A 12,766-nucleotide genomic window follows, 5' to 3' on the forward strand; every position below is an offset into this window, starting at 1 on the left:
TAAGTCTTATAAGGAATTTGAAAACGGGATAAACATAGTTGAGAAGCCCTTCCAGTAACCTAACATTACTGGACTTCAGCGGTCACATATTATAACAGAACATTTACATAGCTTTTGTTTCTTGTTCCATATTATTATTATTATTATTATTATTATTATTGTTGTTGTTGTTGTTATTGTTATTATTATGCTATTAACATCAAATTGAAATTGTACTCTTTATACGAATCCAAAATGTAATGAATACATGGTTAATTTGTCTTTGACTACAAAAAATTATTTAAGTGTATTGCAGTATTATGAAGTGGTATATAATTTATATTCTAAGTAAGTATATAAGGTGCGTTTGGATTGTCGTCTCGAGCGACCTTAAAAAATGGTTAAGCAGCGCTAATGAGGAGAAGCGACGTCATCTTGTGACGACAGAGCGAGATAGAGGGAGGCAAACAATCACTAGGCAACAAGCAAATGAAAACACGAGACAGTGTCATTCCTGTAAAATCACACAGATCTTATTGGATAGACCGGTAAGGAAGTTTTTTGACGTGCGGTATAATAAGATAAAATCAACAGAACAACAAGGGGACTATAGGAACCGATGTAATCTCATTAATAATGATATTAAGCGTGTCTCTAAGTTTGTGTTTACACACATACACAAACACACACACAGGTTAGTAATTGTATCTCTATTGGGACTCTCCATTCATTTCTATGGGGGAAACTCTAGCCAGCCCTAATCTTAACCATAAGCAACCAAACAAAATACGAGACTTTTGGCAATTTTACTTTTTAAATTGCAATCACAGATCTTTGTGGGGACCTGAAAAAATGGTCTGTGGAAAAAAAAACAGGTTTTTTTTCACATTCTGGGGAACATTTGGTCTCCTCAATGTAATATAACCCTAATCCACACACACACACATATATATATATATAACTATGCAACACAAACTTTTTTATATAGCTTTACAGGTTGATACTCATAAACAAATACTATGGTTTCTCTTCTGTCTCAAATATACATTCAAATTCAAAGTCCTTTTCCCTTTAACGAGAAATCATCGGTCTCATAATTGAATTGTGATGTCATGTTTCTCGCTATTGAAGAAGACAATGGCTTCTAAACACAGCAGTTTAAGATGCTACAGGAGAACTATTTGTGTGTCCTGTATTTCAGGCACACACTCGTACCAGCACACTGAGTCAATGTTTTTATCTTGTCTTGCAGCGTACGCTTGTGCAATGTTTTGATGAGGCTGTGCTGTTCATGCTTCTTGGTGGTTTGTATATGAAAACATACGCCGTTGGGTTTTGGGGAAGGTCACACCCATTGTCCCCTCCCATTGGATGAAATATCTCCTGCTCACTCCATCCTGTGGAAAGCTGACTCAATGCCTGGTGGAGTTTGAACATCCAGTACAAGGACATGAGGCGTTTTCTGAGGTGTCCCCTTCATTATTTATCGATGTCACCGCCTGTCTTTCATCCTCTCCCTGTTTCCTGCCCCTCACTTTATCTTCCGAGTATCATCGTGTCTAATATTTACTCAAGCCTGAGCACCACCTATATCGAACTATTTAGATCTTATTTGTTTTTAGGCTAGGTGTACATGTTTTTAATATTAAATATTAATGTGTAGTATATGTTTGTGTTAGCATTCTGTCACCCCGATGGCTGCAGTATCACGTCCCTTGACACACCACTGAGTAACAGTGCATGCTGTTGAATCATTGAGACTAAGATGGGAGGGGCCTGCACTGGTTCCAGTGCTATCAGGATAGGATGTGTATACACTGGATTGGTGCAGTAAGTAACACATACCATTCATATTACTGTATCTTCATCCTATATTATTTTCAAATATAATCTGACAATCGTAACTGAAAAATTAAGGTAGGTACAAATGGCTTCAGGAAGCAAATTTGATATGCCTGGTTTGTCATGTTGGAAAATCAAGAAAACACCAAAGTTTTTTTTTTTTCTCAAAAAATTATACTCTTGATGCCCCCCCCCCCCCCATTAATGTTGTGTGGCAAAGGGGGAGCATGGATATAATAAGCAGAAGCTGGCTTGTTTGCTGTTAGTGCATCCTAAGGACTGGCACTGTCTACACTTCCAGTTTCGATCAGGAAGGACAATCAAACAATTAAAATATGTGACTCACACATATGACTCACACTTCTGTCGATTTGTCTGACAAAAAACAGAAAGGACTTTACCTCCAAGCAATGGCAAATAGCCTGATGCAGTGAGGCAAATTGCCCTCTGTAAACAGCTCTGCCGGGTGCTATTCACGGTGTCTCCTTTCCCGCTGTGTTCTCACTGATCCCTGACCCTTTCGTTTGTAAACTGAAACAGAAGGAGGTAGGTGAACCAGGGGCACCACAGAGAGTGTTCACACCGGCTGCATCACTGTCCGGATTGGGAATTGCAAAATGGAAGATCACAGCTCCCTGCAACGGATGGTGCATACAAGGGAGAAGATAATCAGGACCACGCTGCACTGCAGCAAGGACACTGTCCACAAACACTGCATTTGTAAAGCCTCTGTGTCACGGGAGACCCCTCCCATCCGTCCCGTGGGCTCTCTGTCCTGCTCCAATCTGGCAGCAGGTACAGCAGGAACTGGAGCATCCGAGCCAGTTCTGCCGGATTCTGCAACAGCTTCTTCCAGGGCCTGATCTATTTCCTGCATCTGCCCAATTTACCTCATTTGCGAAGATCGTAAGGTTGTGTCACACGTCATAGTAAAGCCTGAGGCCCGTGGCTTAAAACTACAAACTATCGACATGTCAGTCGTGTGGAAATTCTTTAAAATGGGAACTCAGAGTGGCCCGCCAGCTTCTTGCAATGTTTGCAAAGACGTCCTTTTGCAAAAAGGTAGCAGCGGAGCATCATTTAATACAGCAAATCTAATTAGGCACTTCCAGAAATATCGTAAGAAAGAAGACACTGTGACTTCAACATGGTGATGGTGTTTGTATGCTTCCACAGGGCTATGTGTTCTGGGGTTTGAGCTCCTGTTAGTGTCTCCATAGGTGAATTAATGCAAAAAAGATGAGAACGAAACAGCAGTACCCTACCCAGAATAAGGTTACAGGGACACACCCCTGGAGGCAGATGTAGGCTGGTTTACTGGCGAGTGCCCGGTATCCAGGCCACCCATGTGATCCATCCAGACTCACCCCCAAATGACTACATGGAGCCTTTTTTAGGGATCACCAGTATGGTGAAGGTTGGCTGGTAAGGTGCAATGCCTTTTGGACGGCAAGCATGATGGACCACACCTCGTCACTCAACGCTGGCTTTGGGAACGTTACCTTTCTGATAGGGAAGGAGCTATCAGATTGGTATCAATCAAATCAAGTTGGCCTCTTGGTGGAAGGCAGAGTCTCACCTACATGGAGTTTCTCAGTGGTCCAAGATCTCAGATGGGTGTGGGAATAGATGCTAGTGCAAGACTGTGGAATTTGTCCATCCAGGGAAGTTGAAAGCGCTGTGTGTTGGGGTGAGTGAGCAATAGCACATCTTCAATATTGCATGGATGGTAGGTAAAGTACCTCTGTATTTATAAACAGGGCTGGTGGCCCTGGATGAATGGATGTTCCAACTGCAAGGGACCACATTTCTCCGCCTTCCTGATCAAGACTGTCCCCAGATACTGCAGGGAAGAGGCCGACAGCTAAACCTAGAGTTCATTAGCAACAATCCATACTCTGGTCTAGCCACAGAAAATGTGCTCTTCTAATACACTTCAATGAAGTGAAGATTTATAGGAACATACTGATGCAATATACATGTACGATGTTGACATACGACGAGATGAGAAGGCATATGACTATGGCCCAGCTCATACTATAGGAGACACTAATGGAATTTGGAGCACCTGGGTCAGTACTCTATGCTATTCACTTCCTGTATGTAGTAAGAGGTGTGTCTGCATCTGTCGAAGAGACTCAAAGTTGTTTACGTTGGGTGTTGGCCTCTAGAAAGGGTGCATGTAGTCTCCACCCCTGTAATGACATCATGGGCTCACGTCATGGATGTCATGATGCGTTCATGGCTGGAAGGACGTCTAGTATCGAGAGTAGAAGCGACGTCCCTGGTCTTTGCTGATGATACAGTAATTTTGCTGTCATCGGACCAAGTGTGAAGTAGCAGGGATGGGAATTGGTGCCACCAATTCTGAGGCCATGATGCTGATTTCGAGACGAATTGATTGTTCCTTTCATGTAAGGGAAGAGAGTCTTCCTTTAGTGAAGGAGTTTATGTACCTTGGTATGTTGTTCTTGTGCTGGTATGTGGAAACGTGAGACTGACAGGCAGAAAGGCTTCCTGGCTAGTTTTGTGGGTAAAGCTAAAATGATCTGATGAGCCTCATGTTTCACCCGTCAATCTATGTCCTTATCCGCAACCACCACAAGAACATAGTCCAGGAATTATATCTCTAAGCTGACATCTGGGAATCCCCCCCAAAACAAGCTGTGACCTCAGAGAGATCTGGTCCAGCTCAGCCTCATCTTGACCAGGAAAAATAATGTGCATGATAGTAATGACGATGACGATGACGATGTCTTCCCGGCTTCTCGACTAAGCTGAAGGACATACAGGTGATTTCAACAATGCCTAGGTTTTAATTAAAAGAAAAAAAATAAACAAACATGACAAAGCAATTCTGGAACAATATTGCACAATTCACCAGCTGGTCTGTCCTACAAACCTGTAAGCATACTTCTATCATATGATTACACAACACCCAATCCAGTTCCTCAATGGCCTTGACATAACAATCTATTAAAGTACATTCATTGCATTACTATACATAGTAACACAAAGCAAATAAAATTTACCTAAGAAGTTGACTTAAAATTCTTGCCGTATTTATCAACATATTGCATATACAAACACACATGCATCTTCCAGCTGTATAAAGAAGAGGACCACCCTCATCTGTGAAGCAGTGTGAAAAAATATAGATGGCTGGTCATGTAAAAGAATGAAGTAATGAAGCTGTATTCTATGCTGGTTGCTTTGGAGACTGCCGTAAATATTATTAGCGTCGCAGGAGGGCAACCAGTCAACGCCACGACTCTGATACCTGTTTCCAGAAGGCTGGAATTCCACCTGCGATTCACACAAATCTCACATACCCGGTTATACCACACTGACTGCGATACGATCATTTAATGCCAAGATAAAATGCAAATTCCTGTTTGTGCAGGTCTCCACACATGGCGCAGGCGTTAGTGGCTCACTGGGTTCCTGCAGGGCGTGTAGCCTCAGGTAACCCTGAGCAACAGAGCGGCAGATCATATAAGGCCGACGTCTGTTCTCAGGGTGACGGGAAACAAACAGAAGAGAGCAGCCAGCATCATAGATCTTAGATATCATAGACAGGCACAAAGACACATGTGGGTTGTGTGTCATCTTCTGATGCAGGGACCACCCACCCATATCTAAACAAGCTTTACAGATATCATCCAAGTGCCCAGTTATAAATGTTTGTTAACACAATCACCGTATTGTTGATGTTCAAACAGGTTTAACTGAGCAAATACGGGTGTTCAGTAACCCATTATTGGTGCTAAGGCGAAGCTGCAGGTCCGCTCACAAAGCCAGCTCCCTGAACCAGGACCAACATCCAGATGACCAAACATCCACCCATATTCAGTCTCCAATCAGTGAGCAACTGCGGCCTCATTCACAGATTACAGATTATGAAGCCAGAATGTGTCCAAGTTCCCCAAATACTTCCCCTGTGATAAAGTCCCAAAAACAAATAAAAAGGAATCCATGCATCCGCTCTCCAGTTCTCCAGGTTAACAGAACATTCCAGAAACAGTTGCCCACGGTGAACCCAGATTGGAATTCAAATGTAAAAGAATTGAAGTAAAATAACCATTCTGTGTTTTTTTTCCTTTAACACAGATACCTTATTAATCACCATAGGGAGATGATCTTTTCACCCATACATACAGGCGAGAGCAAGTTTTGGGATCACAGCACAGGGTCAGCCAGTGCGCAGTGCACCTGGATCTGGAGGTTAAAGGCTGTGCTCGAGGACCCAACTGTGACATCAGTGTGCTGGTTCTGGGATTTGAACTAGCAACCTTCTGAACATGAGTCCAGAGTTCTAACTCACTGAGCCACACTGTCCCCAAGAAAAGTGCTTAAGCCAGCAAGGAGTTAAACCTAGAACCTTCTGATGTGCCGGACACGTTACTTTATTGATCCTAATGAGGAAACTGCTATTTCAGCTATACCACCTGGCGCTCCATGAGACCCACAGAGCCATATCCCAGTGACAGCCATTATCCAGCAGCCCTGAAGCTGATTAAGCATCCTGCTTTAGGGCATTGTTCTGCTAGACATAAGATTTGAACTGGCAACCAATCATAGATCAGAGTGCCCTAATCCCTTGAGCCACATAGAGTTTAAGGTGGATACAAGCCCTCTATCATGAGGGGAAGCACAGCACAGTGTCTGTCAGGCAGGTCCAATCACCCACTATCAGGGGTTAAATCAGAATTAGAGAGGAGGGGGAGCCCTGTCAGGTACAGTCAGGGGCATCTGATTGCTTGGGCCCACCTCTGATCCAAATTGCTTGGACCCAAATCTGATTGGCTGAGAGAGAGAACCAATCATTTTCCCTTTTGTGCAAGTAAAACTTCCATAAGCTAATATTCTTGCTTATTAATTCCTAATGCCCCCATGAAAATGCATTAAATTATCAATTTATTCACTAATTGCTTCTTAAACAGTTTACCTCTACATATCAAAGACCAGAGAGCAAGTGAAGTTTTGGCAGCATTACCGTAAGCAAAATAAGTCAAAATACAAAAACATGGTACAGAAATTAAAGCATCGTGCAGGAATATCTCATCCATTCGAGAAATGAACGTCTGGTTAGAGCTATTAATAGATATTAGCATTAAACCTTAATAAAAAAACATGATCCTTAGCGTAAAACGGACCTTTTATGAAACTGTCGGCTCAATTTTTCTGAATGAAATTTTGGGACATTACGAAAAAGACATTTGGACAAAAGGAAGAAAAGTTAGGGCGCCCACCAGGCTCCCTCTACATTTAAACCCCACCCACAATTACTCTTCATTTTCTAAACAAGAGTTGGGAGGATGCAAAAAAACCTGGACCATCTGGGCCCCCCGAAGGACTGGGCTGGGAAACGCTGTGCTGAAGGACATCGCCGCTCCCACGCTTACATTCCCGTGTCCAACATCAGCACCTTGTCGGCAAGTTTCTTTGGAGATCGTTCTTTGGAGGAAGACGCCTTTAAAAACACTCCTTTATCCGACAGCGGAAAAACCTCCCCCATCCCAACCCAAAGAATGAACTGCCCATTTACTGGAATCTTAAAAAAAAAAAAATCTAGCTTAATCCATCACAAACTGTAGTAAATGTTTTTTCCCCCTGATACAATGAGCGCATTTCCAGAATCAATCACACAGACCACGAACAGAACAATGGCTATGGGGCTGTAATAACACACCCGCCCCCGAAGAGACGACAGGGGTCTGGACATTCAAGTTTTGTTCATATGAAGAGCAGAACGCCAAACGGAAACGCAATTCAACAGCCATTGTCAGCTGAAGTCGCTCATTTCATCCTGAGCTAAAATGTCAGCTGAGGCCAAGGGCAGTCTGTCAGAAAGCATCCTGCAAAAGAACGAATGGTCCCTTTTCTTACATGTGATGTAATATTTTCATCTCAACCCTACCTTAAATCAGGCTTATAAGGTCCTTAAAAGGCTAATAACGAATGTGGCAGGGTGGAAGCCGTGTGGCTCGAAATGAAAACATCGTGGCAGGGGAAGGCAGCGGGAACAGGACCGAGAACTATCGCTTAAACTACTCGGTAACCACGAAATTCCTGCAGCGAAATAAATTGTGGCAGAAAACGTCCTGCTTCTCTGATACTATTTAAACAGTGCTATTTCCTTATAAGCATGGACAACAAATCTAAGCTATACAAATAACGAGAAGGGAAGGAGACTTCCCGAAGCATACAAACAAAAAAAAAAAAAAGCTACTTTACTGACACCTTCTGGAAAGCAACTGAACCATGACAATTTCTGGCAGAGACAGGTTTCAGTTCTGATTGATGTAGCAGTTACTGATGAAGCGGGGAGGGAATCGAACCCATAATCTAACCCAAGGAATATGAAAAAAAGAATACACTGACGGGGAACAGCAGTGTTATTCCAAATACATTTATTGGTAATTTCATCCACTGTACAAAGCACAGGTGTCTTGCGCCTAAAGAATTGAGTCTGCAGGGATGGAGACAGACGATTTTCAGTCACTTCTTCACGCCAGTATAAGAGCACCTAAGGAATAGGTCACTGGTCAGTATACAATATCTCTTACTGAGCTGATTCCGTCTCACTAGAGAAATAACTGCTCTAGGGGAGATGAAGAACCTATTTATATTAAGAAGAGCGCTGATGCAATCATACAGCAACAAGCGGGAATGATTTTTGCATCAAGCAAGGCTAGTTTTTTTTTTTTAAATCAATAAAGTGAAAACACTTAAGCAGACCATTATAATGTAACGGGTAGTGCAATATGAGTAGTTGTGATGATTCTCACCTGGAGGTACCAACGGAGGCGCTTATGGAGACACTACTCCAGGGCCTTGACGATAGCCTCGTTGGCCTCTATGCTGATCTGTGCCTCCGCCCTGGACGCCTCATCCGTGGCTGTCCCGAGATCAGCCTGGGCCTTCTCGAGGTTTGCTTTGGCCGTCTGGGAAAAGCAGCAGCAGCCTTTCATTCCAATACTACAAGTACGCTACTATTAGCAAACACAACGCCTCAGAGCATGGACAAGTCTCGATTACTGAATTTGTGTCTCTTTTCAAATAACCTCTTAGGTTGAATATAGACAAGTCACAAGTACACATCAGCTTTATGGATCCGACATCAAAGGGACCTTGGCGTAGAATTGCCCTATGAAAGATTTAACACGAGTTTGAAGCCTATTTCATAAATGAAAAGAGGCATTTGACCATGACCTCGTTCTGCATGAATGATGACATCAACATAAATCGAAGAGTATCATGCTTACATGCTCTAAAGCAGGGTTCCCAAATTCCAGTCCTGAAGGCCCAGAATCCAACCCAGTTTGCCGACGTCCCTGCTCAAACACATCCTAACCAGCTAATTCTAAGCTTAAGTAAGTATCTTTGAACCAGAAAAATCCACAAACCGGGTTGGATTCTGGGCCTTCAGGAATGGAATTTGGGAAGCCGGCTCTGAAGAGAGCAGGACTCACCGCCAGGTCCAGGTTGTCGAGGGTTACGGCTTCTTCGGCCAGTAGCTGCACGGACGAGTCAGCATTCACTGTGACAGAACCGCTGCTCACTGAGAAACAGAGACACCCTTACTGACAGCAGTGTGTTGATAAGCAAGATTAAGAAAGAGCATCACTGACTATGGTCAACATTTAAATATCTCAGTATGTCTAATCCTTGTACTAAATTATCTTTCCATCCACACTGCATCACAGAAACTAAGTCAACACTTAAGAAAATCATATGAGCACAGTAGGGCAGTACAATGCTTAAATACTGCTCCATTTCTAATCAAACCAACAGGAAATACAGTATTCACTATCAATGCCACACAAGTTACACCTGGGAAACAATCGCACCATTTGTATTATTGCTTTATCCATCCAGAAACAGCCCCATTCATTTTATGCAAGAAATGGTGCATCCTGGTTATGGAGCCAGATTTCTCAAAAACTAAACAGAAATGAAAGCACTGATTGCTCAGCACAGTACATTTAATGCACATCATTTACAAGAAAGGCTACAAAGTAACATTCAAATAAAATCATTAAGCTAACAGCGCTCCATAAGGGTCCATGGAAACAGGTAGGACTAATAGGTAACACTATAGTAGGATGTGAAATATCAAATTTCCATCTGTCAATTGTCTATATCTGCTTGTCTTATTCAGGATTGTGGGATTCCAAAGCATTCACACCTATGGAGAATTTGACAACTCCAATTAACCACAGCATGTTTTAGGACTCTGGGGGGGGGGGGGGGCCCACAATGACATGGGGAGAACATGCAAACTCCACACACACACAGAACCCCACTGGAGATTCGAACCCTGGTCCCAGAGGTGTGAGGCAACAGTGCTAACCACTGCACCACCATGCTGCCAAAATCCAAATTTAAGTAAGAATATGAGGCCAGACAACATAAAATGTATTAAAACAGGGCTTCTCACCGAAATACTTTGCAGAAGAACCATCTTCACTGAAGACAGTGACCACACCAGGCCGCAGGACCTGCAGCGTGGGGACGTGTGCAGGAAGGATGCCGAAGGCGCCGGTCAGCGTGGGCACGTCGATCTGCTTCACGTTTGCCTCCTTATAGAACACCTACAAGCACCAGCAAGAAGTCACTGATCAGCGCCATACAGACACATGCATACATACATGTACCACTTGATTAATCAATACTGAGAACTGTGGTGATATCAGTTTTAGGTTACATATTCGACAGATACCCAGACCCACACCCTCCAGACCCCGTGGAAGGGAAGTTATTCATTGACGGTCCCTAAATCAGCGGTAAAGTATCATCTACGAGGAAGTGGAATTGAACTGGACGTCTTTCGACCGCTTTATGCCGGCTAGCATGAGTGAAACACCGCCGCTAGATCTGGAGAGTGTGGATCTCAATATCTGTCGAATATCCAACCTAAAGCTGTTTTCACCTCGGCAAAGTATACACACACAAAGCTGTACGGTGTCATAACGTCAACCTTTCATGTCACCTCGTTTTAATGTATTAATAATCTGGGGTTGCAGTCAACTATCCATTTAAGCTGCTGAGAAATATGTCAACAAACATGACATTAATAGCTGCAACGGTAATTAAAACAGCAATGCATCTCATTTAACATATTTTCCAAATCTCGCTTAAGACTAGAGGAAACTACTCGGCTAACAGCTAACAGTTAGCAGGCCCATCTGGCACTTGCACCGCGGTCGATCCAGCGATCCGGACAACTTAAGTCGGACAGATGTATTAAACAATTATAAAACGTTTAATCTACAACTAATTGTTAAATACAGATTTAACACATTTCCTTAACCGTACAAAAACTGAGGCTAGAGAACATACTACGCTAGCTAGCATGCTAAGAGATTCTAATGCCAATGTCATTGGATTCACTTATCCACATCCCGTTAACATTTTAATAATGCAATGCTGCATGACATTTAGCAACTTCTCAAACAGATTATTAGGTACTCTAAACCAGTAGCCCAGCTATTTTTTGTAGGCCATTGTCCCAGCGGTTATTCACGGGTTCTTTACCTCGGTCGGCGAGGCAAACGTGAAGGACATCTGGGACGTTGCAGACGGCGGGTCGGCGTACCACCGCGTTTGGCGCAAAACTGGAAATGCGCGACGAGCAAGAGACCGAGCTGCAAACATGTTGCTTAAATCTACACGTATTATAGAGATGTTTAAAAACACACTTTCAACCGGCAACCTACAACTTCATTCAAGTCCACCAAGCGGCGTGCCACTAAAAGGGCAAGCGAGACAAGGGCAGGATCCACCCTCACGACGCAATTTCCGCAAAGCACCGTGGGAAATGAAGTCAAATTCAACTGTAGGCTCTCTCTGACACTGGTGTCCCTAAATTGACCACAGAATGTAACTGAGGGCACTGAGATGGTCTGGCACCTCGTTTGGGGTTTTTCCCCTGTTTTGTGACTTATGTTGCCTGGGACAGGTTTCTGTATTGAATAAGAGACTGGAATATAGATGGATTGATTTATCCAGTCTTAGTCTTTTCATTAAAATTTACGTCTAAAATAATGCGGGAGCCTTCTCTTTTATAGAATTAATGTACAATATCCACAACAGAAATTACAGAATTAATTGTTGGAAAATGACCAACTTGCTAAATATTCTTCACAATGTCAAATTACATATCTAACCGAGAGGTGGCGCAATCAGAGTGCCAAATAAAGAATGCCTATTAGCATGTGTTACGGCATAGGATAATTTTAACTTTACACATAACTAGATCGAGGATCGAAACAACCACGCGCATCACACCTTTTAATATATAACTATACCATAAAAAATACGTGCCACATCCAGACCAGCAAGATAAACAGACACACATATATGTATGCCTATTTTACCGTATCATATACGTTTTACCCCTTTTATAAGTATGATTCTACAAAGGCAAGCTTTGCATAAACCTCCGACTTGAGGATGCGGAGGGAGTCGTTCCCAGGGTGAGTGGAGAGGTCATAAAACCGATTGTCTTGTAGTTGTTTAGCCGCGGCAGAATTTAATAAAGAAATCATTTACCGATATTCTAGTTCTGTCTCAGCAATTCAGTGTTCAGAAAATACAATCAGCAACATTTTTTTTTAAATTCTGGAATTGAATATAGTATCAATATATATTTTAAATGGTTTAAAAATATCCGCTCCGTTGACAAATGATTAGCAAAATTGTATCAAAGGGGTATTAAGGTACCTTGGACAAGATGCCGATCATACGACATTGGAAACGAATATTGTACACCTTAAGAAAGCTTTGGATTTTTTTTGCATGTGCCTCAGCCGTCAGTGATACAATATACTTTTAAATTAGGCACAAAATAATTTTTGTAAATTTATTTTTCTTAAAAGCATCAAATCGAATGATCAAGCTTGCAGTATATGTCTTTATAAAATATCAGTAAATCGTGCAT

At 42.5% G+C, this 12,766-nt stretch overlaps 1 protein-coding gene across 1 annotated transcript; it reads right to left on the bottom strand.

Moving 5' to 3' along the window:
* Window positions 1–8,217: 8,217 nt before the first annotated feature.
* atp5f1d (ATP synthase F1 subunit delta) lies at window positions 8,218–11,619 on the bottom strand. Its single transcript, XM_048989921.1, has 5 exons — window positions 11,362–11,619; window positions 10,265–10,418; window positions 9,297–9,385; window positions 8,613–8,768; window positions 8,218–8,350 (listed from the first exon to the last, which is right to left on the bottom strand). Exons 1-4 carry the CDS (start codon window positions 11,479–11,481, stop codon window positions 8,646–8,648), a joined length of 486 nt encoding a protein of 161 aa, XP_048845878.1. The 5' UTR covers window positions 11,482–11,619; the 3' UTR covers window positions 8,218–8,350; window positions 8,613–8,645.
* Between the last annotated feature and the right edge of the window lie 1,147 nt (window positions 11,620–12,766).

This window comes from Brienomyrus brachyistius, chromosome 21, assembly GCF_023856365.1.
Source record: "Brienomyrus brachyistius isolate T26 chromosome 21, BBRACH_0.4, whole genome shotgun sequence".
Lineage (NCBI taxonomy): Eukaryota > Metazoa > Chordata > Actinopteri > Osteoglossiformes > Mormyridae > Brienomyrus > Brienomyrus brachyistius.

Excerpts from the sequence above, each read along its gene's own strand:
- atp5f1d (XM_048989921.1), bottom strand. The coding sequence starts at position 11,481 with ATGTTTGCAGCTCGGTCTCTTGCTCGTCGCGCATTTCCAGTTTTGCGC. Across the intron at positions 10,419-11,361 it reads CGTTTGCCTCGCCGACCGAG|GTGTTCTATAAGGAGGCAAA; the intron begins GTAAAGAACCCG and ends TGGTGCTTGTAG. Across the intron at positions 8,769-9,296 it reads TCGACAACCTGGACCTGGCG|ACGGCCAAAGCAAACCTCGA; the intron begins GTGAGTCCTGCT and ends TGCTTTTCCCAG.